This window comes from Malaclemys terrapin, chromosome 18 (genome assembly GCF_027887155.1).
Source record: "Malaclemys terrapin pileata isolate rMalTer1 chromosome 18, rMalTer1.hap1, whole genome shotgun sequence".
NCBI lineage: Eukaryota > Metazoa > Chordata > Testudines > Emydidae > Malaclemys > Malaclemys terrapin.
In genome coordinates this window covers 2,265,748-2,292,209 of record NC_071522.1, presented here as the reverse complement: position 1 = coordinate 2,292,209, position 26,462 = coordinate 2,265,748, and the positions used below count along the sequence as shown (strand labels likewise).

At 42.7% G+C, this 26,462-nt stretch overlaps 1 protein-coding gene across 1 annotated transcript in view; it reads left to right on the top strand.

Moving 5' to 3' along the window:
- NUFIP2 (nuclear FMR1 interacting protein 2) overlaps nucleotides 1-25,024 on the top strand; it is a 29,114-nt gene extending 4,090 nt beyond the window's left edge. The window contains exons 2-4 of the mRNA XM_054008673.1: nucleotides 3,581-5,296; nucleotides 14,730-14,762; nucleotides 15,510-25,024. Coding sequence (XP_053864648.1) covers nucleotides 3,581-5,296; nucleotides 14,730-14,762; nucleotides 15,510-15,562 — 1,802 coding nt within the window. The 3' untranslated portion in view covers nucleotides 15,563-25,024. The remainder of the gene's footprint in view (nucleotides 1-3,580; nucleotides 5,297-14,729; nucleotides 14,763-15,509) is intronic.
- The last annotated feature ends 1,438 nt before the right edge of the window (nucleotides 25,025-26,462 follow it).

The window sequence follows — 26,462 nt, the reverse complement described above, 5'->3', positions numbered from 1 at the left end:
CATTTCTCTGGCCCACATCCAGTTTAATGACAGAAAAATAAAAACATCCTAAAACTTGCCGATTTTCCGGTTAAGGTTATTTGTATGTTGGGTGAATAAGACCATCAGCACAGAAATTTGGAATTGTGTTAGCATCTTTCTACCAAGTACCGGTATTCAAACATGGTTCTCCAGAAAAGTGGTAGCTAAAGCAGACTGATTCCTCCCCCCCCCCCCCCCCCCCACACACACACAGATCACACTGCAGGATCGGGGCCATGGTTTCAAATCTCAGTGTGGCCAGGTCTTTGTTTTTACAACTTGTATTACTGATGCCTGTGTGTGTACTTAATGGTACGTTGTAGTAAAGTTCAGAAAGCTGTTGGAATGCCATGTGCATTTAGTCTTTTAAAATGTTCTTTTGCTGGCTACCCAAAAGGCAATTAGGGACCTGAACTGTATCAAAAATAGATGTCAAGGTGCCCCAAACCTGCATGCTAATGAGTCTTGCACAATCATCTGCAGGTGAGTGTAATAGGGGACTGACTAAGTATATGCTGAAACAAGTTATTAAGCAAAATAACTGAATAAAAATAATATCCAAGTTTACCGCCTTTGGATATATTGGGAAGTTGTGTGCCTTTCGACTAATGCCTGTCAAATTCCAGTTTAAAAATGTCCTTCTGAGGTCTTTTTTGGGGTCTCATGGCCAAACAAAACATCTGGAAACACACTTCTGTGTTTCTAAAACTTGACAGTGGCAGAATAAGCTTCTCTATTTGAAGTGCACCTTTACAGCTGTCAAGCCAACACCTTGTATTCCAGGCATTAGCTTGGAGAAAATTTACGCAGTTCATGTAAATGCCTGAAACTGGAACTTGAAACTGTTGACACTCTTAATGAAGTCAAAAGCAAAATCCATTAATTTCTCTCACTCCTGATGCATAGTGGTCTTATGATCATTCTCTTTATCTTGTTTTATTAAATAGTGATGTCAGAAATCTGATTCACAAAAGGCCTTATACAGTATCTTATCCTTGAGAAGACTTGCTCTCTGCATGTCATCCAAAACTAATTTTCAATCCTTGGCTCATCCATTAGAATTCCATCAATCTGTGCTAAGTTGGGTTGAAGTATTTATGGTCAACAATATTAACACCATTACATTATTGGAAAACTTATAGCAGTTGCTGAGAGTTACACACTGTCTTACCTTGTTTAACCTCCCTCTACAAGCTGAGCAATAGGGTTCTTGCAGGAATCTCCCTGGTTCAGAGTCCCACAAGATATGACCACTTACCCTCAGATGCCTGGCAGCTGAATGTCGGCACTATAAGTACTTCAGCAACCCAGCTGCAGCTACGCCGCTGTAGTGTAGACCCTACAGCAATAAAAGGGGTTTTTCTGTAGCAGTAGTAAATCCACTGACCTAGCTGTGTCTGCATTGTGGGTTAAGTTGACCTGTCTGTGTTGTACAGAGCCTGAACTTTTTCACAGCCCTGAGCAATGTAGCTAAGTTGACCTTAGTTTTAGTTGTAGACTAGGCAGGAGTGTTTAGGATGCAAGATCCCTTAATTTTGAGAGTGACAGTTTTTAGCATAGCAGTTGAAGAAGAAGAAAATTTCTGCTTGGTAAATATTCATTCTCAACTTGCTAGACCAGGGTGTCACCTGCATTACACCATTTTTACAACAGTGTAATGAATCGGGCCCAACATGTTTTCTGTTGAGGAGAACACGAGAGTTTTCTTGCATCTGAAAAGTTTGACACAGTCAAGCCATATTAAGATAATTTGAGGCCCCAGAGATGCCAGACACCTGCCCTTGAAGTGGCAGTAGTGATCACTCCCCCCCAACCCCTCCCCCCCAAAAATAAAAAAGGTTAGGGGCAACACCCTGGATCTCCTTTCTTGTCCCAAGAGCTCCAGCAGGGCCCTCCCCCTCCAAAGGGGTAGCAGCAGGGAACTCCATTATTTACTTGTTTATGGTGGGTGGACTGAGCCCACCGCATTCTTCCCCTGTCACAAATATAGTTCCCTGTTGATGTAGTGATGGTGGGGCCCTCCAGAGCTGTAGGTCTTGGAGTTGTGCGCCATTCATGTGCATGGGACAGTTCATGCTTTTCTGCAGACATCAATGCATCAGTTACACCTGGTCATATTTTTTAATTTCTCTTCGCAACCACGAGGGCTAGAAACCTACTTTTTCTTTTGAGGGAAGCTGAGATTCTGATGTTATCGCATGATTCAATGAGGTGGGGATCTAGGTAAGGGCCTGTGTTTCCTGTACCTAAATCCAGATCTGCCAATACTTCCATTTTCCCCAGGGTGCCCTTGTAATACTGTAGTTTTTCAATGGCTTGGCCTCACACTGATGGAAAAGTTCACCTAAAGAATAGAAGATTTTTTCTTTACAGTTGTGTTATCTTTTTAAAGCTAATAACTCATGCAGGGAAGTGGTGGGCCTCCTATCACTTTTAACACTATTTTCAAATGACATGAGGGAATGTTACAATGGGAAATTTTCTAAAAGCATTTCCAAAGCTGATGAGCACTGGAAAATGTAGCTCACAGATAGTACTTAGGGATAGGATGAAGTGAGAGTTGGGGCTATTTGTCTCTCACTGACCTGGGTGCAAAAAGCTGTGTTTGAGAAACAATGACAAGGTGGAAACGTAATCAGTGTATGAATTGGATGAAGTCCTGATGATCAACAGGGACTTTGAAGTAGCTTGTATAGCAATGTCCTAAGCATTCTTAAACTTACCAGAATCAAACCATATTATCATATGCATAGTATGCATCCGAAGAAGTGGGCTGTAGTCCACGAAAGCTTATGCTCTAATAAATTTGTTAGTCTCTAAGGTGCCACATGTACTCCTGTTCTTTTTCCATATTATCATGTATCTTTAAGTGAATAAGAATTTTACTAGGAAAATAGCATAATTTCTTCATCTTCACACCAAAAATACAGTCACATAACAAAGAGGTGGAATTTGGTCATGGTTAACTGTCACTGACATTTGTGCACTTGAGCTTTGCATGGCAGTCAGTTCTAAATAATATTGCAGACCTTAAAGATGGCAGGAGCTTATAAAAATTGGCCCTCTATTCATAATCTGCTGTGTTTTAAGAAATTGACTTAGCAAAGGTGGAAGATCCAGCTGTCCAGTTGTAGCTTCTTGGGAGTGAATTTTCCCCTTCCTTGATCTGAAAATCCAAAATAACGTTTCAGTTCTCTTCAGCATTGAGAGTAGCCTGATTGCTTTCTGTATGCAAAGGGATATATTCTTTAAAAAATTAAGAGCCCAGAGGCCTGCCAAATGCTCTATTGCATGTTAGAGTCCATAGAGAAGTGTTTCCTTCTAGTGGATTTATGTGCTTAACTCCCATCATTGAGGTGAGACCGGACCCTTTACTTTGACGTTAAGTGGTAAGGACCTGCCTTCACATATCAAAGGGTGGACACTTTTTACTCTTTTAAAAAGCCTCTTTGAAGAAGCTGGTTATGCTTAGAGGTTTAATTATAGCTTTTTTTCAATCAGAAGTTTAACGTTTCACATTTTAATTCTTGCCTTTTTGTTGTTTTTTGCCTGTTTGTAGGTTATGGAGAGCTAAATGGTAACGCAGGAGAAAGAGAAGTATCATTAAAGGGCCTGTGTGCTGATGAAACAACCAACCCATCTTCCAGGGTACCGAATGGCAGCCAGCAACTTGTAGACACTAATGTAAACCCAAAGCAGACTGTTAAGGCCAGCACCTTTGGGAAAGCTGGAATCAAACCCAAGAACTTCATTCAGAAAAACAGTATGGACAAAAAGAATGAAAAAATTTATGAGAATAAACTTAGAGAAAATCAATCCTCAGACAAGCCAGAGGCAGTATCTATTCCAAATGGTGTTGTAACAAATAGTTCTGCTTATATCACTAATGGCTATGTAGGCAAAGGGGCAGATAATGATGGTAGTGGGTCTGAGAGTGGCTATACCACACCTAAGAAACGGAAAGGCAGGCGTAACAGTGCCAAGGGTTGTGAGAACTTGAATCTAGTGCAGGACAAAATAATGCAACAGGAGGTCAATGCCCCATCCTTAAAACAGGAACTTGAGAGTTTCAAGACTGATTATAGTGAACAAAAGGGAAACCGAGTTGACAATACTAAGCCTGTTTGGAAGTATGAAACTGGGCCTGGAGGAGCAGGCCGTGGGAAAACTGGGGTTGGGGAGGTACAACGAAAAAACTCTGATGCCAAACCTGGGATTAGCAGCAAAAAGTTTGATGACCGGCCCAAGGGGAAGCATGCATCAGCAGCTGCATCAAAAGAGGACTCGTGGACCCTGTTTAAACCACCCCCAGTTTTTCCAGTGGACAACAGCAGTGCTAAAATAGTTCCTAAAATAAGTTATGCAAGCAAAGTTAAAGAAAACCTCAACAAAGCAGCTCAAAACCCATCTTCGTCTCTGTCTTCTTCATCGTCGTCTTCATCTACTGGAGAAACGCAGGTCCAGATGCCGAGTCGACTCTCCCAAGTCCCCATGTCTGCTATGAAGTCTGTTACTTCTGCTAGCTTTTCGAATGGGCCCATTTTAGCAGGGTCTGATGGAAATGTATATTCTCCAGGGACCCAGCCACTGCTCACAACTGCTGCTAGTACTTTAACATCAACCTCGTCTGAGTCCGTACACCAGGACATAAGTACAACTTCAACAGCCGTTGAACAAAAGAAGTCTAGCCTTTTTATCTACCCTTCAAATATGCAATCTGTGCTTTTGGGCACAGCACAGGTAGATCTGCCGTCTCAGACAAATCAGCAGAACCTGGGGGATATCTTCCAGAACCAGTGGGGTTTATCATTTATAAACGAGCCCAGTGCTGGGCCTGAGACTGTTCTGGGGAAATCAGTGGATAATAAAATAATGGAAGTGACATTTCAAGGGGAATATCCTGCCACTTTGGTTTCACAGGGTGCTGAAATCATTCCCTCAGGAACTGAACAACCTGTGTTTCCTAAGGCTTATGAGCTGGAAAAACGGACTAGCCCTCAAATACTTAGTGCTATTATAAAGCCTGGGACTGCTAGTGAGATTGGAGTCTTGTCTTTGGAGCCACATCACATAGGTGACCTGCAAATGGCAGACACCAGTAGCCAAGGTGCTTTAATATTCCTCTCAAAGGACTATGAACTAGAGAATCCCTTGGCCTCTCCTACGAACAATTTGTTAGCCTCCGCCAAAGATCAGAGGTACCAGAGAGGCCTAGAAAGGAAAGATAGCTGGGGTTCTTTTGACCTGAGGGCTGCTATTGTATATCACACTAAAGGTAATGGTTCAATTTGTTTCCTAATGGAGCTCTCTCTTAATTGGTTTGGGAAAATCCAATCCGGTAAAGTTTGCATGCCTTGATCTTAAGAAGGGCCCTGATGCTCCCAGTCTTTGATGGCCAGCAGTATAAGAATTTTGTTTTTAAAATACTCTAGCAGTCACTTGATTTCATTCAAGCCATGTTAAAGGTGCTCACGTCTCTATTCATGTGGGTAAGTGAGAGAGATTTGGTAGAGGTAATAGTTAGTTAGCAGCTGTTTTACCTTTGGTGCCTGTTTGTCTGTTTTAAATTCATGTATGGTGAGTAGATCTTCCAAAACTTCCTGACGTTGAAGAGGGTGAAAACTCAGCACTGGTTCACCTGGTCTGTTCCTCTTGTTTTAAGGCTGTCTGTCACAGACAAGGCTTCAGGGTGTGGGGTGTTTTTTAAGAGCTGGGTGTTCGAGATGTGACGTGGATATTTCCAGCTAGGAGCCAATAGAATAAAATAACTCAAATTACCCCGGTTCTTGTTTGGCTCAGAAGCTTTTGAATGTTCACAAGCTCTCTGCCTCTTCTTGCCAGCTCTGCAGTTCAGTTAGCTAGGTCGGGGCGGGCAAACTTTTTGGCCTGAGGGCCACATCGGGTTTCCAAAATTGTATGGAGGGCTGGTTGGAGAGGCTGTGCTTCCGCAAACAGCCAGGCGTGGCCTGACCCCTATCCGACTACTCCCTGTCCCCTGATTGCCCCCTGCTGCCCCATCCAACCCCTCCTCTCATTCCTGACTGTCGTCCCGTTCTCTCCCTCCCCCCCCCCGCCCGGGACCCCTGCCCCATCCAACCACCCCTTCTCCCTGTCCCTGACTGCCCCCTGCTGACCCATCCAACCCCTCCTCTCATTCCTGACTGCCCCCCCACACACACACACACTCACACCCCGGGGACCCTTGCCCCATCCAACCACCCCTTCTCCCTGTCCCCTGACTGCCCCTGGGACCCCTGCCCCCCTCCCCCCAACCACCACCCTGAACTCCCCTGCCCTCTATCCAACCCCCGCTCCCTGCCCCCTTACCACTCCATCGGTGCTACAGCTGCGCCACCTGGCTGGAGACAGCCACGCCACCGTGCCGCACAGAGCGCCGGGTCAGGCCGGGCTCTGCAGCTGCGCTGCCCCAGGAGCTCGCTGCCCAGAGCATTGTGCCAGCAGCGCAGTGAGCTGAGGCTGCCGGGGAGGGGGAGGGGGAACAGCAGGGGAGGGGCTGGGGGCTAGCCTCACGGGTCAGGGGCTGGGCAGGAGCGGGCCATAGTTTGCCCACCTCTGAGCTAGGTGCTCCTTTGACTTGCTGTTGCTTATCTACCTTTTGGGCAGTTCCCTTTTATTTTATTTTTTGCTATCTCTTCTCCCCTCCTCCTCCTCCCCCCCCCACCAAAAAGAAAGGGGGGGAAGATGCTCCAGGCAGTCTTACATGAAGTATTCCTTTCAGGGGAGAGCTGAATGATAGCTGCTCAGAAGTGGGGGACAAGATTTCTTTAATGGCCTAAGTGGAAATTTAATGCATTATGACCCATTGCCGAGAGAGAGTGCAAAATTACCTCTCCAAGGCCTTCATAGTTCATTCAGGTAAAGCATAGAAATCTTGGTGGCTTTGCTTGCTATTAAGCAACTCAAAAATTATTCCAGGTCATCACACTGTAACTTCGTAACCCTTTATGCACTAGTATTCTCATTGGGAATAACAACCTAGTGTTCATCAATTTATTTTTATCTACACTTCAGGATTTCTTTTCGTTTCTTTTAGTCACGAAGCAGAGCTTTAGAATTTTGTGTTCCTTGCACCTGTTGAGTCTTGAATCTCAGCCAGCCTTTCAGAGAAAACCAGGGACACTGGGAAATAAAGTTCCAGACAAGCCTCATCCTGCCATGTCTGGAGACTTCTGCAACAGTTGCAAATTTGGATTTTTATTTTGGTTTTGCTCAGCGTAAATTTATTTTTTAAAGAAACTCAGTAGCCATTCTGTTACCCCTGTTCTTTAGATCTCTTCCCTTCTTCGGTCAGCTGGGCAAGACTGTCTCCACCTAAATAGTAGTAGCTACATTGGAGGTGATTAACAACCCCCCTCCCATGCTCTATGAAGGAGCTAATCATTGTCAATGGCAGAAATATACACTTCTAAACTATTTGTGCAGCTCTTCCCTTTCCTTTGCCAGCAGCCCCCTCTGCCCACACCTGTACACACTTTTTCTATTTTGGCCCATCCAGAGCAGTAACTCCAGTCATACTATGATTCTGGGATATGTTTGGGGTGAGCTGGAGTTCTTTGCCCCCAACATCTTTCTCAGGTGACTTCTTTATTTCTCAACTTGCCTTCTCCTATACCAATTTCCAGATGATTTCTAGGCTGAAGCCAAGATATCGATATTGGGTGCATGTCTCTTGTAATCAATGCCATACAAATCATGTGACATGGGTTGCTGGGAAGAACCTGAGCATGCATCATACGAGTCAGTGCTCATTAGATGCCTCTCCTGGTTTGGGGAGTGGAAACCAAAGTCCAAATTTGAGTGTCTTCCCATTTTTCTGCTTTCTGGTTCATCTGTATGTTTGCATTTGTTCTGAAAGATTCCAGCATGATTTGGAGCATATTTTCTGAAGTGCCACTTTTTTGGATCTGTGGTGTGAGACCTACTGCTCTTCCCCACAGACAGCTACAAAAAGTAATTACTCGTTAAGGCCATGATCCTGCAATCAAATCCTGGTGGGTGACCAGGCAGAGCCCAATTGAAATTGGTGAGCTCCACGCTGGTGCAAGGGTCTGTCTGCCCACATCCAGTTACAGGATATGGGCCGTTGTCCGTGATCTGTATGTGTGGGTGAAAATACCAGCACCATTTTCTGCTTATGTTCTGTTGGCCTACAGTCAGACCACAGCACAGAGCAGGGGGTTGGACTAGATGACCTCCTGAGGTCCCTTCCAACTGATATTCTATGATTCTACATCATGAACAAGCTCTAATAAAATGTCTAACAAAGCTTCAGAATATGTAGAACAGCAAAATAATGGTAAGTTCTCCACGGTTCTGCCACTGCTTGTCTTGTGCAGTTTCCCAGTGTCCCTGATAAATAACTGCCATGTTCCTTTGAAGTAAGTCTGATAAATCGTTCTGTGCTATCTGCAATGGTGAGAAGCTGAAAGCCTGACTTGTGTTTTAGCTGTTGTAGTTTGCGGGAGATTTGTGCAGACTGAACAGTTAGTGTGTTTGGATTTCATTGGGGAATAGCTCCTCTAAAGCAAATAACCTGGAAAGAGAGGTGTTGATGGCTCGCTTCTCAGATCTGTCTTCCATATTAATCTGGTAACGCTCATAGTTGAGTCCTCGCAAACTAAAACACAGGATGGTTCTGCTGATAATTTCTGTACATGTATGTTCCATCCACGAGTTGAAAGTGCTTTATACAATGTGAGTAACAGTCTCAGCTTCCCATTGAAAGGTGTTGCTGCCCTTTTACTGATGGGGAGGGGGAAACTGAGGCACCCGGCAGTACAATCACAGAGGCAGCTGGGAATAGCATTTGAGTCCTAGTCCTGTGCTTTAGGCATTGGACAGTGTTGTCTTTTCAGACAGGGTACGATTTGCTATAAGGTCTATTGCTGGATATGGGAATTCTTGGAGTGGAATGTTTGTACATGTGAAGACATGTACCCAGTGTGCTTTTGCCCTCATCAATTTGCTGGGCACATGGGTGTCAGGCACTGGAATTATGCTGAAGGTCTGGCAGTGCTTGCTTGTGCACCTTTTTATTTTTTGGATGCTCTGAAAGTTAGTTTCACATAAGTCTTTCTCCCTGCTTTGCCTCCAGGGTTCCATTGAAAAGGGACTATTATGGTCATCTAGTCTGACCTCCTGCATAACACTGGTCCATTTCAACTAGTAATTTCTGTAACAAACCCATAACTTCTGGGTGAGCTAAACATTGCTTCTTGTTCTATTCTTAGAGGCTAAGGTGAACAAATTTTCTCCCTCCTCCTTATGACACCCTTTTAGATACCTGAAAACTGCTCTCATGTCCCCTCTCAGGCGTCTCTTTTCCAAACTAAACAAACCCAATTCTTTCAGCCTTCCTTCATAGGTCATGTTCTCTAGACCTTTAATCATTCTTGTTGCTCTTCTCTGGACCCTTTCCAATTTCTCCACATCTTTCTGGAAATGCAGTGCCCAGAACTGGACACAATACTCCAGCCGAGGCCTAACCAGAGCAGAGTAGAGCGGAAGAATGTTTTAGCCTTGTGCATTGTTTCCTGTACCAAACCAGAACAGAATATAAATCCCTCCGACCAGCAAGTAGGGACACAAATCAAACCATGGGGAAGCTGATATTAAAAAGCCTCCCTCTCTCTAGCTTCCTTTCTAGTTTTCTGTTTTGAGCAGGATATTTACAGTTGACATAGTAAATTGAAATCATCAAACATCTAGTCCACGGCACTACTGAAATATGTAACCTGTTGGCCACTAGCAGGCTCCCTGGAGGGAGAGATTTTACGGAAGTTAAGTATCCATCTTTATATAGAATCATAGCCAGGCTTCTGTTTCCCATTAGGTTAGGCCCCTCTTGTATTGTCAGAGCCATATGTGTGGGACTGGGGAACCCCATTGAATCCATAGGGCTCCGTGCAGGTGTCTTCACACAGGTCCCATTGTAGGATTGAGGCCTTGGATAACAGGATTCTTGATTTCCTAGATAAGTAGTAATTCCATAATCTCAAGCCGTATGACTGGACACTGCTGGAACGCCCTGTCCCAGACATCTCCTGAGATCACCAGGAAGATGGAGCTCCTGCCTGCCAGAGCTGAGCCCTGGTCCAGTGGAATTTAAGAGCTTCATAGAGCATGGACCTGGAGAGCCCAGGGTTTGGGAGACCTCACGGGAAGGGTACCAGACCCATTGAATCTCATCCCTATTCTCTTGGAAGGGTTTGCTAGTAAAATCTTTCAGGGTTTGCAGGTCTCTGGAGCGAAGATGCACTGTTTCACTTGTCATTGCTCCTGAAAATCTAGCGCATCTTCTTCTCCCACCCCCCCACCCCTGCACATTTCACTGATGCTTGAGGCTTTGCAGTCTGAGCTGAGGTCCTGGAGCAGGAACATACTGTGTATCTTTGGTGGTTTTTTTTTGGGGGGGGGGGGGGGGGGCGGAGGGGTGGCAGCGCTGCTCTTGCTTTTTAAGGAATGGGTTATTCGATTCCTGGTTAAGTTCTCCTTTGTATTTCTGGGGGTTATGTAAGCCTCCTCTAGGGAAGGGCAATTGTGGAAATAAAAGGATCTTCTTGGTGCTGTCTCACTGCTGTAAATCCTGTGGGGAGCGTGGAGAAGTTGCAGCTCATATTATTGTGTCTGAAAAAAGAGGGAGGCTAGGAGCGTCAAACTTCACCAGCATCAGTATGTAAAAACCGATCCCAAAACAGAGAATGGGAAGCTGGGAAATCCGCTCATAGATCGAAGGGACTTAGCCTACAATTCTAAACAGTCTTCTACTAATCGTTCCAAATTACGCAACTTTCCTTTTTCTCTGTCCTTCACCCCCGGTCATTGTCCTGATGAATTTAAAGGGGTTTTCTGCCATGGTCAATTTGTTGAGCTGCCAGATATGAATGGCCAATGAGTGAGGCACCGAGATAATCCAGAACTACGGGGAAAACTCAGATTCATTCTAGGAAAAGCGTATTGAACGAAGAATCCAACATTAAGATTGATGGAAGTATTAAGCTCATTAGTTCTCTGTTGTAATTGGCTCGAGAGAGCCAATGGGGAGAGAAGTATTTTTCCTTCATGAAAACGTTTCAGCAGGTAAATAATATGTTCAGATAATATGGGGTGACTGCATTTCAGTGTTACAGGTCAGTCAGAGGAGAGGGAGGAACATGTATTTGTTCTTATTTAACATTTAAACCCATTCCTTATTAGAATAGTTAATTCAAGGTTTATGGCAGTCTGTCTCAGACTAATGTGATGAGCTCATAAATTATGTTAATTCTTCAGGATTTGTCAGACTGTACGCTTTGATAACCATCACTTCAAGATAGCCAGGAATTACAGGACCCTGCTCCAATCGCCCTCGTCCCTTCTACCTGTCCTTCTTGGGAGAAAAAGGAAGATCACATTTGGAGGCTAAAGGCTAGTCTACCCCAAGTTACATCGGCACAGCTCTGTCCCTTGGGTGTGAAATCCACATCCTTGAGAGGCCAAGTTAAGCCAATGTAACCCCTTGTGTTGGCAGTGCTAGGTTGATGGAAGAATTCTTCTGTCAACCTAACCTTCACCTCTCAGGAAGGTGGACTACTCAGTGACAGGAGAACCCCTCCCCTGAATATAGAAGGGGTGTACACTGACGCGCTGCAGCATTTTGAGAGGTAGCTTAAGGAAGCTGCGTTCCTTTTACGTTTTTTCCTTTTCGGGCATGTCTGTACCACAGAATTACATCAACCGAAGTTCTATTCCGTGTGTCAGCAATGTGTCTCCTCATTAGGAGTGCTTGTACTGATTGTACCGTCAGTGTGAGACATTGTGGGATTGCTTCTTAAAGACCATAAGTCAATGTAAGCAACTCCATGTTTGCACTGACACTACATTGACCTTGACACTCTGCTGCTTGTGGAGGGGGAGTTAAGTCAGTGGCACGCGGTAGCTACGTTGACAGGAGCAAAATTATGGTGTAGACACTTCCATAGTTAGGTTGACACAAGCTACCTTGCATTGACCAAACTCTGTAGTATAGACCAGGCCTTAGATTACAAACATCAGACAACTTTTTGCCTTTCTCATTTTAGTGCTGTATGAGTCTGTCTTTCGGTGTCGGACATGCTCTGATGTAATACAGCTTTCACACTTGTGGCATCTGATGCAGTGAGGACCAAACGAAAGCACAGAAGCCAAGAACTTTTCCTGATTTTTTTTTTTCCATGAGTGGTGGTGGGTGGAAGGAGTTTGAACTCTTCCTCATCTTTATTCTAATATAACTGATTTGAATCATTACAGTGTTTGATAGTAACTTGTTAATTGTTCTGTAGCTAGCAAGAGGGCTCATGGTTTCCAGTTGTCTTTTTTCCTTTTTCCTTTCCCACCCAGTTGGACAAGACTGTTCGTAACAGTGATCTTCTTTAGCAGCTAGGAAATGGTGCATGCACTGTGTCATTTTGAATGGGCAAGTGTAATGCCGCTTTGCACTTCCAATAAATGCTTCATTTCACCTCCTAGAAGGCTGCATTGCACTGATGAGTAGTGGTCACTTATGGCCCGGACCTCTCTCAGGCTGTTGTGAGGCTTAGTTAATGTTTTGTAAAGCACTTTGTGTCATCTGATGAGCGCAGAGTATTATTGTTATCATGACATGAAAATAACAGGCCCAATAAAATTTTGTGACTGGCTTTGTAACAAAGGCCTAAATGTTATCAGAGTTCTCACTGCATGTATCAATATGCAACTTCTTGCCCACAGAGCTTGCCATATAAGCAAACAAAACACAGGTGGGTGATGGGGAAACCACCGTACAAACAGTTGAGGTGGCATTTGGCATGTACCAGGTTAAATCTGTTAATTTTGTAGGTATTTTCCTTTTGCCCCTTGCCCTTTCCATGCTGCCTAACTTCCTTATTGCCTAGTTCCAGTGTTTGTAGGCCCCCACTCCCATTCTTGGTAATAGTATTGCTGTTCTCCCACAGCTATTCTCTGTTCCTGCCCTCTTCCCATCCACATCCTGCTTAGCACAGTTACTGGCTTTGCTCTCAGAAAGAACAGGAGTACTTGTGGCACCTTAGACTAACAAATTTATTTGAGCATAAGCTTTCATGAGCTACAGCCCACTTCATCGGATGTATGCTGTAGCCCACGAAAGCTTATGCTCAAATAAATTTGTTAGTGTGGACCAGGACTGAGAGACTAACCCCCCCCACTTCAAACTAAGGTACGAAACGTAGCTGAATTCGAAGTACCTTAGTCCGAACTTACCGCGGGTCCAGACGCGGCAGGCAGGCTCCCCCATTGATGCCGCGTACTCCTCTCGCCGAGCTGGAGTAGCGGTGTCGACGGCGAGCACTTCCGGGATCGATTTATCGTGTCTAGACAAGACGCAATAAATCGATCCCAGAAGATCAATTGCTTACAGCCGGACCAAGAAGTAAATGTAGACCTGCCCTCGGGTGCCGCAAGTACTCCTGTTCTTTTTGCGGATACAGACTAACACGGCTGGTACTCTGAAAGCTCTCAGAAAGGAATTCTTAAAGCTGATTCATTTTTGCAGCATTTCTGCTCCTTTCCCACAAATATAAGCCATACAGTAAAGACCTGTTACGTGAATAACCCTGTTTCTTTTCAAGAGGACTCAAGATCTGTTACGAAATAGAGTTTGGCTTCCTTAGAGAAGTCACATTTTGTGTTGTATCTTCCTGTGGGTACCCTGCATGTGAATTTGAGTAGGGTAGACGTATTTAAAGTGCCATCACTGTATGTCTTTGTTGGGGTAAGGTAAATAGAAAATGTGTGTTCTGTTAGTGAGCATTTGTTTAAATTGGCTCCAGGATGCTTTTATAACGAAAGCTGTATGTTGAGCAAGTAGCTTGGCAATCTCTTGATGTTTCTGTGCATACTTTTGTGTCTCAGGCCTGGTCTACACTAGAAAATGAAGGCATCTTAACTACATTGTTTAGAGGTGTGGAAAAAGCCACACCACTGAGTAGCATAGTTAAACCAACCTAGCCCCCAGTGTGGACAGTGCTAGGTCAACAGAAGAGTTCTTCCAGCCACCTAGCTACCACTTCTCAGGGAGGTGGGTTTCCTATGTAGACGGGAGATAGTGTCCACATGGTGCAGCTGTAACATTTTCAAGTGTAGACATGTCCTCGTTCCTCTGATATGTTGGCAGAAATGCTTCTTACTGGTTTCATGGTGATCTTAGTCAAATACCATTCTGTATGCCATGCTTCAGCAGTGAGCCAGGAGGCACTTACTTTTTCTGGCAGTTTTAATTTCACATGCTATAACTGTCTACTCATAAAAATCAGCACTTCAGGCTACTTGTAGAAGTTGAAATAGTTGCTTCTAAGGGGTATTCCAGTCAGGATAGTAAATCGTGAGCTGGGTAGCGATTTGTAAGACCTGGAAAGTGGCAAGTGACACATCTCGTTTCTGATACGAAGTTGGCTGTCTAACTTCTGAGGCTGTATTGCAGCTGCTCCTAGGCCTCTGATTACCACATCGTTCAGGCCTGATTCCCCTCTGCACCAGAGCAACCTCGTGCACTTCAGTGTTACTGCGGACAGAAATTGGCCTTTTATCTGATAAATTCAGTGCAGCAGTTCTAGTAGAGTGCTAAGCCTGAAAAGGAAATCCTGTCCTGAAGCTTCGCTGACTGTCCAGTAGTGCTGCAGAACACTAACTCTCTCTCTCTTTTGCCTTCACAGAAATGGAATCTATTTGGAATTTGCAAAAGCAAGGTAAGAGTTTTAAAAAATGAAACGGTGACACTAGTAACAATGAGATGTTACATTAAACCAAGACAGCTTAAGAGCTGAGCATGGTGGAGCAGTGTCCTGAACAAAAGCAGGCAGTGGGTGAGATGTCTGGGGCTTGGCTTCTAAAGGTGCTGACCACTGTCCGCTCCCCGTGATGCTAGCTGAAGCTGTGGGTGCTCAGAAGTGGTGACCATCAGGACTGAAAGCCCCATCGTGAAATGTAAAAAAAAAATTAGGCTAGGTCTGATTACGCCTGTAATTTTGTAATTGCTGGTGTCAGACTTCACCCAAATATCAACCTTGAACTTTCCTGGGTATCCAGATTTCAGCTGTGAAAATGAAGTTTCTTTTCACTTGTGGGAAGAACGCTAAATGAAGACCTTTGTACTTTTTGCTGTATTACTGCACTGATCTAATGTTGGGAGCGAGCACTCATCTGTGTGGAGTCAATTAGGCTCTTGAATACATTGGCTGGAGGTGGTGTTGCTGGGAGTCCACTGGAACGCTGCACAGCTCTTTTGTATAGAGGAAGTAGATCACTGACCTGTCAGCAAAGAGGAAACTGCCTTTTAAATTGTGGCAGTTCAGTGAGGGGAAAAAGAAGGGTTTTAACAATTAGCTAAGTGTTTTGCTGGTTTGTGGGTCTCCGGCCCATGAATATTTTCTGCTTCAGAACCTGAACACTGTTTGTTTAATTTGTTTAAAGCTGAATTTAATTTTTCTTTTCAGATCCCAAAAGGATAATCACTTACGATGAAGCCATGGAATGTCCAGATCAATGAAGGTAGCAGGACAAGACTGCCTGTTATAACCTTTCTGCAGCGTGAGGCTGTTCACAGGGGACAAAAGGCTTTTATGCGCCTTCTAAATCTTCAGTGCAGCAGAGGAACCATAACTAGAATCACAGGATAATATATACAAATTATATATAGTTATTTAAAAAATGGCGACTGAAAGTAATTAGACTTCTTAAGGAATCTGAAAATTTATTTCAACAGACTTCACACGTGATTATTTAATCTCCGGTACTGAATAGGTTTTTTTAGTTTTGTTTTTGTTTAAAGAGCGAATGCAAATGATTAATGAATACAGACTCAATTCACAAGCCTGGTTCTAAAGTTCCTGCTGTCATCAACATGGGCAACAGTGACCGTTGGAGAGGCATTTCCACTTTACAAGGTTTCTGTTTCTTGTTCTGTGACTGTAGTGATACACTAATCACAGGGAAATCGGGATGTTTCACCATCCTTCATCTCCCCTTCCCCTCCACCTCCTTTTTGTTTTACTTTGAACCCTGTGTGAATGCTGGAGAAACGCCTTGAAGTTTGCAGGGTTTCCTTTTTTCCAGAGAATATAATCTGCATGTCTTGCCAGGAGTCAAACAGCCCATCAGGTGCTGAGAAAATTGTCTTAAAGCATCATTCTTCTGGGGGGAAAGATTGTAATTCTGCAGTTCTGGGATACACATTGGTTTTACAGAGTTGACAAAACTCCGGTTACATTTTGGACTATTACAACTGAAGAGCTCTTTCATGAGTGTCATTTTAAAAGACAACATGCAAAACAAGCAATTGGTTTAGGCATTTAATATGGAAAAAACCCTGTTCCCACACTTTTATGCCATTGTATCACTGGGAGCAAAAAATATATATATATGCATATATATATATATCTCCTGCTATCAAATGTAGGTGCTTCATATTTGCTCTGTCTGTCTCTTAACACTAAATGTGCTTTTTTCCTGTTTTCACTGAAAACCTGAAGAGAAATTGTTTGTGTTCTGCTAACTTTCATCCTTCTTCAATTATTTTTTCTCTTTAGAAATAAGTTCTAAAAAAAGAAGGAAAAAAAAAAGGAAAAAAAAAAAAGAAAAAGGAAAAAAGAGAAAAAACCTATGGGAATCGTAACCCTTTCCCATTTGTCCCTAAAAGCAATGGGTGAGGGAATACTGTCCCGGCCATTGGAAATATTCTTTTATATTTTAATGCAGTCTGTGTATTTCTGAGCTCTTTTGCTGCTTCTCATGATATCTCTATTAAAATATATTTTATTACAAGAGCAAAATGGGGGGGTAGGAATGAAAAGTTAAAAAAATCAAAACAAAGGAAAGCTTTCTGGCAATAGCAAAGAAGGCGGAAGAGTGCAGGCTCCAATTGTGTAATCCATACTGTTGCGCTGCAGCTTGTGTGTAGCATGTTAAAAATGCGTTGGGTTTTTGTTTTGTTTTGTTTTTAGTTTGTTTTTGGTATTTTTGTTTTTTTTTAAGGTGCAAAATTCCTGGGGTCCAATGTAAGACTGATCAGTTAATCATTAGTGAAACAAAACAAGTTTTCTGCCCTGTCCAAATTCCATACAGACACAACTCTTAAATATTCTTGTGTGTTCACAGCTGAGTGCTGGCTAAAATATTTGGGCATTTAGATTGACAGGAGTTAGCATCTGGTAAAATCAGACTGGATCCCATGGGGTATTAGGGGACGGAAATAACCCCATTACTTTTGCCTACTCTTTGTGCTTAGATGTATCTACTCTTTTTTAAAAAGAAAATAATTAGGTATGTAGCATGCGTGTTTTTTGTTTTAATTGTTTCATGCTTTTATTGAGGTTGTTCCTGAATGAAGCTCTCAGGTTCATAGTGGGACAAAGAAACTTTAATTTTTCCTCTACCTTTTTAAAATTGTTCGCTTTCTGCCATGCTTAGTTTTAAAAGTATAACTGTGGATTGCCTACTCCATTTTATGTATTATAACACTATATAATATATATATATATATATATATTATATAGTGTTATATATAAATAACTTACTGTATCAGTCCAGGTTCAGAAACTTGTGGTTGGCCAGTTGCGGAATAGTTCTATTTCACCTATAAACTGTATCACCTTTACAGGTGTTTGTAACTTTCAAATGTACAATATGTTTACAGATGTGCCCTGCATCTAGTCCTCCCACGTTCCTATTTTTTAATTCTGTTAAGTCTCCTGACTGCTTGCCAAAAGATGGAATCGCTGTTGGTTCCTCTGTGAAAGAGAACTGATGCGTTCTTGAGCTTTAAAGTGTTGAACAAACTGGAAAATATGACTTAAAAGAATGAGGCGAAAAATGTTTGGGTTTTTTGTTTGTTTGTTTTGTTTTAATCTTTCAGGTCAATAGCAAAGTCTCTAGTTTGTTTTACAGGCTTTAAAGTTCTGCTGTATATTTATTTGCCTTGTGTAATCACTTGCCGCCTTAAGAGCTGGATTCCATATAAAAAAGCCCTGTTTTGCTTGCGTGGGGTATAAAGCTGTGCTCCCCACAACATCTGCTTTTGGGGCTGGTGTGATGCAGGAGCGGAACAGCAATATCTTTTAAATGGAATCTGACCCTTAGAGTTTAGAAATGTGTCTTAGTCTTGCTGAGTATTGAGGAAACTCACCTTAGCCAATCCAGTGCATCTTTCAAATAACGAAATAAGTTCTCAAAAGAAACAGAATAAAATAATCTCTAAATGTTTGTTCCCCCTGCTTTTACTCACACCTTGCCCCTTCCCTAGGCGCATTGGTATTTGATGCAGAAACACCTTCTACAGTTCTCTCCATTGTGTTTTTGAGCATCTCATCTCTTAAAATATTTCACCGTCTGCCTCTTCCACTCGAAAGCTCCATTGGTTGTACCATTGGCTTAAAGCAGTTAGGAAATTCTCTTTCTGGGAGCCCTGTAGTTCCAGCTTGCTAACAAAGGCAGTATTTCTGGGCAACAGAAACTTTGGATAAACTTTATTGCCTAGGGACAGGCAGGACCATGGAATAAACTTCCTTTGTGCTGTTTTGTAACACTTAACCCTCTCTGTGTCTGCAGTCTTTCTCCTTAAGTCCTCACACAATTCTTTACTGAGCACTTATTAAAAAAAATCTTAAGAGTTAATCTGTTTTCTGATTATTTTTGTGTAAATTTATAAAAACAAATTCAGCTGTGACTAACTTAGTCCATTTAAACAATGCTATTGTGTTACTGAATTGTCCTTGGGCTCAGAGTATTAGTACTGTAGCATAAACCAAATACAGCCTAGAAAAGGTGCCACCTTCTCCCATCTGGGGACTGAACATGGTGTGAGGGTGCATGAAGGGAGGTGGGATGTGAAGACTAGGAACTGAATGAATGTGTGTGCAAGCGTTTTATTCCTGTTTGGAGAACGAACTTTGTATTTATTTTGTGCCATTTGTTTTTATTATACTGAGTAAAATAAGTTTAAAACAAAACCCTAAAGTACATGTAGTATTGGAAAGTGGCACTAAGAATGAAATCATGATCTATTTTTTTAATAGCTATGAAGATACTAATTCAGGTTAAAGGCTTCTTTTAACTTTCTCTTTTGATTGTAGGCCCTATGAGTCAACCTACTCCTTACCCCTCCCCCTTCCCTTACCAAGTGAAGTTTTATATTTATTTGACTATTCCAGCACAAGAGGGGGTGTGTGCGCACACGCGTGTACGTGTCCTCTTCCTTCCTCTTAAGTAAAATCTGAACCCCCCCACCTCTCTCCTTTCTTCATCCCTCTAGTGGCAGGTTTCATTGGGGTATTAGCTGTAATGTGTCTTGCACAAATGAAACCTGAATGTGTACCAAAATAAACACGTGGCTGTTTCTCTTTGGTGGACTGAGGTGTGTTTTTGTCCACTCCAAGGAATGGCTTAACAGTTGCCCTGTGTTTTCCCCCTTCCCTCCTATGATGGAGATGTCTGTCCTTGCATTCAGACAGCATTGGCCTCTGCTCTCCTCATTTGGTATCCCATCAGACTGACAGGGCTGCGGTTACTTTCAAGTATTTGATTTAAAAAAAAAAAAATCCCAGCTCAGTTATTTGGGTACCCTGATTACAGCTGCAGAGGCCAGTTGCCTAGCAGATCTGGTGTGCACCTTTGAGAGCTACCTATGTAGTGTAGATGGCTTCTGGTTTGGCAAGGCCAGGCCGAGTTCTTGTCACTAACCCATTTTGAACCATAAATCTGACTGTTTGCCTTCTTTGATTGCTGCAAACTTCTTTTCAATATGGAAAAGCCATTTTGTGGTTAAATTGGTAACTATGTCATGTACTCAATGGCTGGGGGAGGGGACTAGAGAGAGCAGGCTATTTCAATCAAAATGAAAATCACTTTCTGCTTTGATAAAATAACTTCAGAGAGATGGAAATTGTCCTCTCTAACTTTCGTAGGCAATTAATGTTTTTCTACCACTCCTTTCAAAGACCAGGATTTTGATGCAAATGCACCTTCTTCATAAACAGCTGCTAAAAGGTGGTGGTGGTAGTAGGAACATTTCTTGATGGTAGCATGGCAGAAAGTTGTTACATGCATAATTATTGCAGGACAACTTGTACGTGGCTAATAGTGTCTGTGTGTTAAGGTCTTGCTCTTTCTGGTAATAGCATTTTCAATAACTTGCTCCAGTGTCTGGTGCTTTCAGTAATCCTATCACTCGGATGTTTTTGTACATGTTTAGTGTTCATTTTCATTATCGAGGCTGTTTGCAAGGGAGGAGGTGAGCGGGGTTAGGAGAGGAGAGAGCAAGGCTAAATATTCAAGCTGCTACAAGAGTTTTTTGCAGGTGCACACGGCAAGATTCACTTGGTGGTTGCAAGATCTTTGCTAGCCAAGTGTGGTGTGGCTGAAGCAGGGAATGGTGGGGGAGGGGATAGAAGTCCTGGCTTTTGGCACAGTAGGGGTAATGGAATTGTGCCTACCCATGTGAAAAAGTGAAACCAGTTGAGAACCATGAATCTGAACTGATGCAAAGGATTGGAAGATCTCCGGCTCCTCTACAGACACACTGCATTACAGAGCTTCAAAAATGTGCCCAATTTGTATTACATCACAGGGTAAAGCTGGCTTCCTTATATCCCGTCTAAAGTCCTCAAAGTTGTATAACTTAGCACCATGACACTAGAGTAGTGGATGTCTGAGGCAGCGCAGGAGTGTTGTATTGTGTGACCTTGTGTTCAGAGTGTAATAATTCCTCAGTGATACGCTGCTAGGAATGTTGGGTTGCTGTTGTGAAATGGAAATCTCATTAAAGAAACAGAAGTCATAGCTTCGCTTTCACTGGGGGATACTGAGTTGTATTTATCGTAGACTGTTAATCAGAAAACTTCACTTGTGTCCAGAGTTCTAAAGCCATTTTGTAACATAGCAGTATCCCTTTTCTACAGCCTTATTGAGTTTAGTAGCTTCTTTAAATAAAAAAAAAACAAAAACAAAAAAACAAAACCATTTTTCTTTCTGTGGTATGAACATTGTATACTGCGAACATATGAACGTTCAGCAAATGTCAAACTTGCAGTTTTTTCTTAAAAACTGTCTGCTTTCCATACAGTCTTTCCTCAGGTGCTAAATAAGGGTTCCAAAAAAACGGATACTGCTTTAGGAGTTTCTGCTTTATTCCTAAAATACATATTTTTTTTTGCTTAGGTGTTATAAAGATTCAGTATTTTAACAAGAATGTTTTTGTTTTAATATGTAAATAAGAATATGCTTCTTTAGTTTGGTTTTATCCTTTTTGGGCCTATGTTAGTCTCATTTATCCTTTCGAGAAGGACTTTCTTGTGACCTTGAAGACATTTCATTAAGTGTTGCGTTTAAGAATGAATCTACAATTGTTCACGTCTTGGATTAATGCTACTGCTGCTATCAGTAACTCTGAAAATCAAGAATGTGATGCACTTTTTACATGACCATATAGTTCTTCTAAGGACGGTTTGACCCCTCCTGTAACACAGCCATGAATTCTGAGGCTAACCTAGAAACTTTGGTGCTGAACCATCTATGAGAATTACTATGCAATGCAAGCAAAGGAACACTGTGTATCCTTTCTCCCTCAGACTGCTATTGGAAAGGTGGGGCAGATGCCTGAGATGTCCCTTTCTCTTCCTTTTGGCTGGAACAGGGAATACAGCTAAGAGTAACCTTAGGTCAAAGAAATGTAGTTGAAGCATATTCTGGTTTTTAGCCATGTAGATCTTCGGAAGGAAAATGCTGATCGCTGCAAAATCATCTTTTTAATGCTTCATCTCAATGTGAAATTTATGGTGAGGATTAACCAGCAGTATTAAAAATCAGCCAGTTGTAGCTCAGCTTTTCCAAAGTTGTGAAACACTCTTGTTGTTTTTGCCTGGTGTCTTCTCCGGCTGCTCTCAGGCTGATGGGGGAGCCCAGCTGGCATCTGAGGTTCGCTGTTTTTTCCCATGTTCCACTAGTGCAGAGAGACCTTGAGGTTGGTCTCTCTGCTTTGTTTAGCTACAGAACAAAAATGTGAATGATTACAAATAAATGAAGGCATACGGGTTAGTGAGAAGGGGAGTGTCTCTGGTATCATGGCACTGGCTCATTTGACGTAGAAGCACCAGAGCTATTCACCTTTGTAGTTCTCAGCCAGATCGCTCACAAGCCATGCACTCCTGTTCCACAGGAGAGCCTGCGTGCCGTTAAGTGAGAGATTGCTGGAGGAACAAAAGGGAATTTACTTGATCTTTCTGTTGTAGAAAACTTTTTTTTTTAAAGTGGGTAGAAATTTTTGTAGGGTGAGGGAAGAATTGAGGGGTCTGAAATTGCATGTGATCATGCTTCTGAAACATAAGTCAAACTGCAATATGGTAGGTAAATATAGAGCAGAGTCTTCTGCCTTCATTAGCTTGTCAGCACTCTATTTTTTTTGTTGACCGGTGTTTGCTTTTTAAAATAACGTGCCTTGCATGCCTGTTTAATTAAAAAATATATATATTTCAAATTGTCAAACTCACCAGTGATTCGTTGTGGAGCTTTGCATTGGTAATTCTGGACTTCTCACCCCCTTGTATGGCATAATGAATTCCCCCTTCTGCAATCTGGGATTGGCTATAGTTCTCAGTAACCAGCTGGATCAGCTGTCAAACGAGGGCATAATCTTAAATTGACTCTGAATAGTGGCTGTTTTACAGGCTTGGGGGGGGAATTCCAATCCTATGACATGGCACCTTTCCTATCTGAACGTGACCCATATTTGTGTGTGTTTAAAGGAACCTGGCTCACTGTTCTTCCCCTATTCACAAAAGAAGGTGTTGTAATGCTTTGTCTGCAGAACTGTGGAAGGTCTGGAATCAACTACACTCTGGAATTCAGGTTTTCTGCAGAGGCCGAAAATTCCATTTACTGGGCTGGATTTTCCTCCTGTTCTTCTCTCTCTTCCCCCCCCCCCCCCTTAAGTTTTGTAAAGGAAAAAAGAAAATGCACCTTGCTTAAAATAAAAAGAAATGCTTGTTTGCAACCATTGACTATATTAAACTGTGCAATTCTTGTTTTCTCCATTTCTGCATCTCTCTAAATTCAGTCTCCCCAAAGTGATTTTTTTCTGTTTTAAGCCTCTGTATTTCTGCCACTGTAAATGTGAAAGCTTGCTTGCATTACTTTTTAGAAATGCATTTTGCACACTCGGGTTTCGCTGAAGCTCCGTGAAAAGGTTAGTCCTAAGCAGATGAATAAAGCTATGCACATGTTTTGAAAGTTTAATTTGTGTCTCATTACCAGAAGTGACTTATCTGTTCTTGTTTGCATTCCTGTGCGATCATTGCATATGTTAGCTTTACCATCTCTCTGAGGGTGTGACATAAGATGGCAGTTCTGTGCTATCAGTCCACTAGCAGAAAACTGGTGCTTCTTTTAGTAGCCCGAGGGTTTGGTTTTGGTTTTGTTTAGTTTAAAAGCCTAATTTAGAGATTTAAGTTGGAGGGAGAAGGGTGTGGTGTGTCAGTTTGCTGGATATATCCCTCGAGATCCTTGAGTGACTGTGTCCTTTCTGTTAAGGACATGAGGAGGTGTTGCCTTCAGACTAGCTGAGAAGCTGCAGTGTGGGGGAAGACTGATCAGTTTACACTTGCTGCTTTTCAATCCCATTTGAGAGGACAGCCCTGATTATGGGATGTTTAATTTGAAACTAGTTTAACCCATTTGCTCAGACGAGTGGGGGGTGGACTGTGTAGAGGGAAAACAATTTTAAAAAACCATTTAGTCTTTGCCCATAGTGCAAGGCAAGAGACAGGCTCCGCTGTATTAATTGCTGCAGTATGCGTGCAGTAAATGGGTGACATATTGGCCACATTGAAGCTGATGGCAAAAATCCCTTTGATCTCCAGGAAGCCAAGATTTTTGCCCTGTGTCTTTACTGTTGTTTATGCAGATGTGTGGCTGTGCTACATTGGTTTGATTGAACCATCCTTGAAAACTCTTCTGTGATCTAGCCCAGGCCCTTGGTGTGTAGGAGTGGCTGGATTTCATGTTAGACACCGTATCCCAAACAGCTTTCTTCCGTGTGCTCCCTTAGTTGTGGCTGAAATTTGTACTCCTGTTACAGGAGCTTTTTCTGTACAGAACAGGGCTGCTTTTCTATCTGTCACACGTGGACTTCCTTCCTTCAGTGGCTCAGGCACCAAGTGGCTTGGAGGCTCTCAACATGTTTACTTAGGGGAAAATAAAACCACAGTCCCTCCTGACTATTTCAGTGTTAATGGCACTTTGAAACTCAACTGCATACTACAGACCCAGAAAGTTGGGCTCATACGTGTGGTCTCTCATGGCAGGAACTGCAGGAGCACAGCAGGCGGTGTCTTGCATGGATAACAGCCTGTGCTCGTATATCTGCCAATAGTTCATTTCTTTTCAGGTTACTGGTATGTATTTTAAAATCACAGCAGATCCTGTCTTACCAGTTCAGGAGCTGAATTACCTCTTCATGTCTAAGAGGGATAGCCCCTCTCTGTTACCGGTGGGGTAGCTATGTACTACCACACACAATGTTAAAGGTAGTTGTTTTCTTGTCCCCTTCCCAATAATTTGAAATAGGCAAAAATATTGTGTACCCAGTTACAAACAGACATTTTCCAGATTGTGGGAGGGGTGGGCTAGAGCATTTAGTGTAATACATAAATACCTGCTATAGCTGTATCTAGTGCAGGCTGTTGCAGCCTCGTATGTTAGAGTGATGTCACAAAACTTAAGGATAGAGACTATCCATGAGCTGTAATGGCAGAATAGATCTTTACTGAAGATGTCGTACTTCACACTTTAAATGTTTAAAAAGTTACCTTAATTTCATTTATTCTATATTGCACCAACTGGTCTTCAAATGTTACCCAAATTCACTACTTTATCAGGAAGAAAACAGAAAATTGTGTAGCTCAAATACATTGACAGACAATAAGTGATGATGTAAATTGTTGAATAAAAAATTTAAAATTTACAGGTGTCGGCGTGTTTTTCTCATTCTCTCTTACGGGGTCCTTTTAAAAAAAAAAAAAATTCTGGGGCTGATTACTTGAGTTTTACTCGTGCATTATCAGGCAGTGACATTGCACAAATGTTGATACACTTTATTAGCGAGCCCTCAACATGAAGAGAAGTGGGTCTGTGGAGCACAGAACCGAGTATAGAGTTGTCCATTACAGAGCTGCCCTGGTGGCTTAGTGCAGGTGTATCCAACTGCTAGCCAAAATAACATTGATTCATAGATTCCAAGGCCAGAAGGGACCACTGTGCTCAGTCCGTTTGCCTTCCTGTACAGCACAAGCCAGAGAACATCCCCATCATAATTCCTAGGGCAGAGCTTTTAGAAAAACCTCCAACCTTGACTTAAAAATTGTCAGGGATGGAGAATCCATCATGACCCTTGGTAAATTGTTCCAATGGTTAATTCCTCGCTGTTAAAAATCTTCACCTTATTTCCAGTCTGAATTTCTTGCTTCAACTTCCAGCCATTGGATCATGTTCTCCTTCTCTTGGCTAGATTGCAAAGTATCAATTATTTGTTCCCCATGTCAGGACTTGTAGACTGGGATTAAGTCACCCTGAACCTTCTCTTTAAGCTAAATAGCTTGAGCTCTTTGAGTCTTGCTCTAAGGCAGGTTTTCTAATCCTTTTAATCATTCTCACGGCTCCTCTCTGAACCCCCTGCCCTCTTCTGGATGGTGGACACCAGAACAGGGCAAAGGATCCCAGTAGTGGCGGCATCTGTGCCAGAGGTGGCGGCATCTGTGCTCCTACGCCATTTCCTCATTTATGCATCCAAGGATCGCATTAGCTCTTTTGGCCACAGCATCACACTTGGGAGCTTATGCTCAGCTGCTGCCCAGGATCGAGTTCCCCATGCTGTCAGTACGGCCTGCCTTCTCTGTTCCTAGATGTGCACGTTTAGCTGTATTAAAGCACACGCTCTGTGCTTATGCCCAGTTTACCAGTTGATCCAGCTCACTCTCTGGGAATGACCTGTCCTCTTCATTGTGTACCACTCCCCTCATTTTTGTGTCCTGTCTTCTTCAAGGTCATTAATAAAGTGCTGAATAGTGTAGTGCTAAGAGCCAATCCCTGCAGGATCCCACTGGGAACACGCCCCCCTGATATGCAGTGCTGGTCTGAGCTAGGGTGCCATGCTGGTCAGTAATGCCTAATGGCCAGCTACTGCAGCACTGGTAACAAGTCAAGGAGGCAGGTGGACTCAGCTCAACCTCCTTCACTGTGATGCTGTGGGGTTTTTTTTGTTTTTTGTTTTTTTTTGTTGTTTGTTTGGTTTTTTTTTTTTTTTTGCAGTGCAAGGGAAGGAGGACAGGGCTCTGGGGTCTATCACTTCAGGGGAGTGGGGCGGAGAAAAAGAAGTTGAACATTTTGTAGCTGTAGGGCAGCGA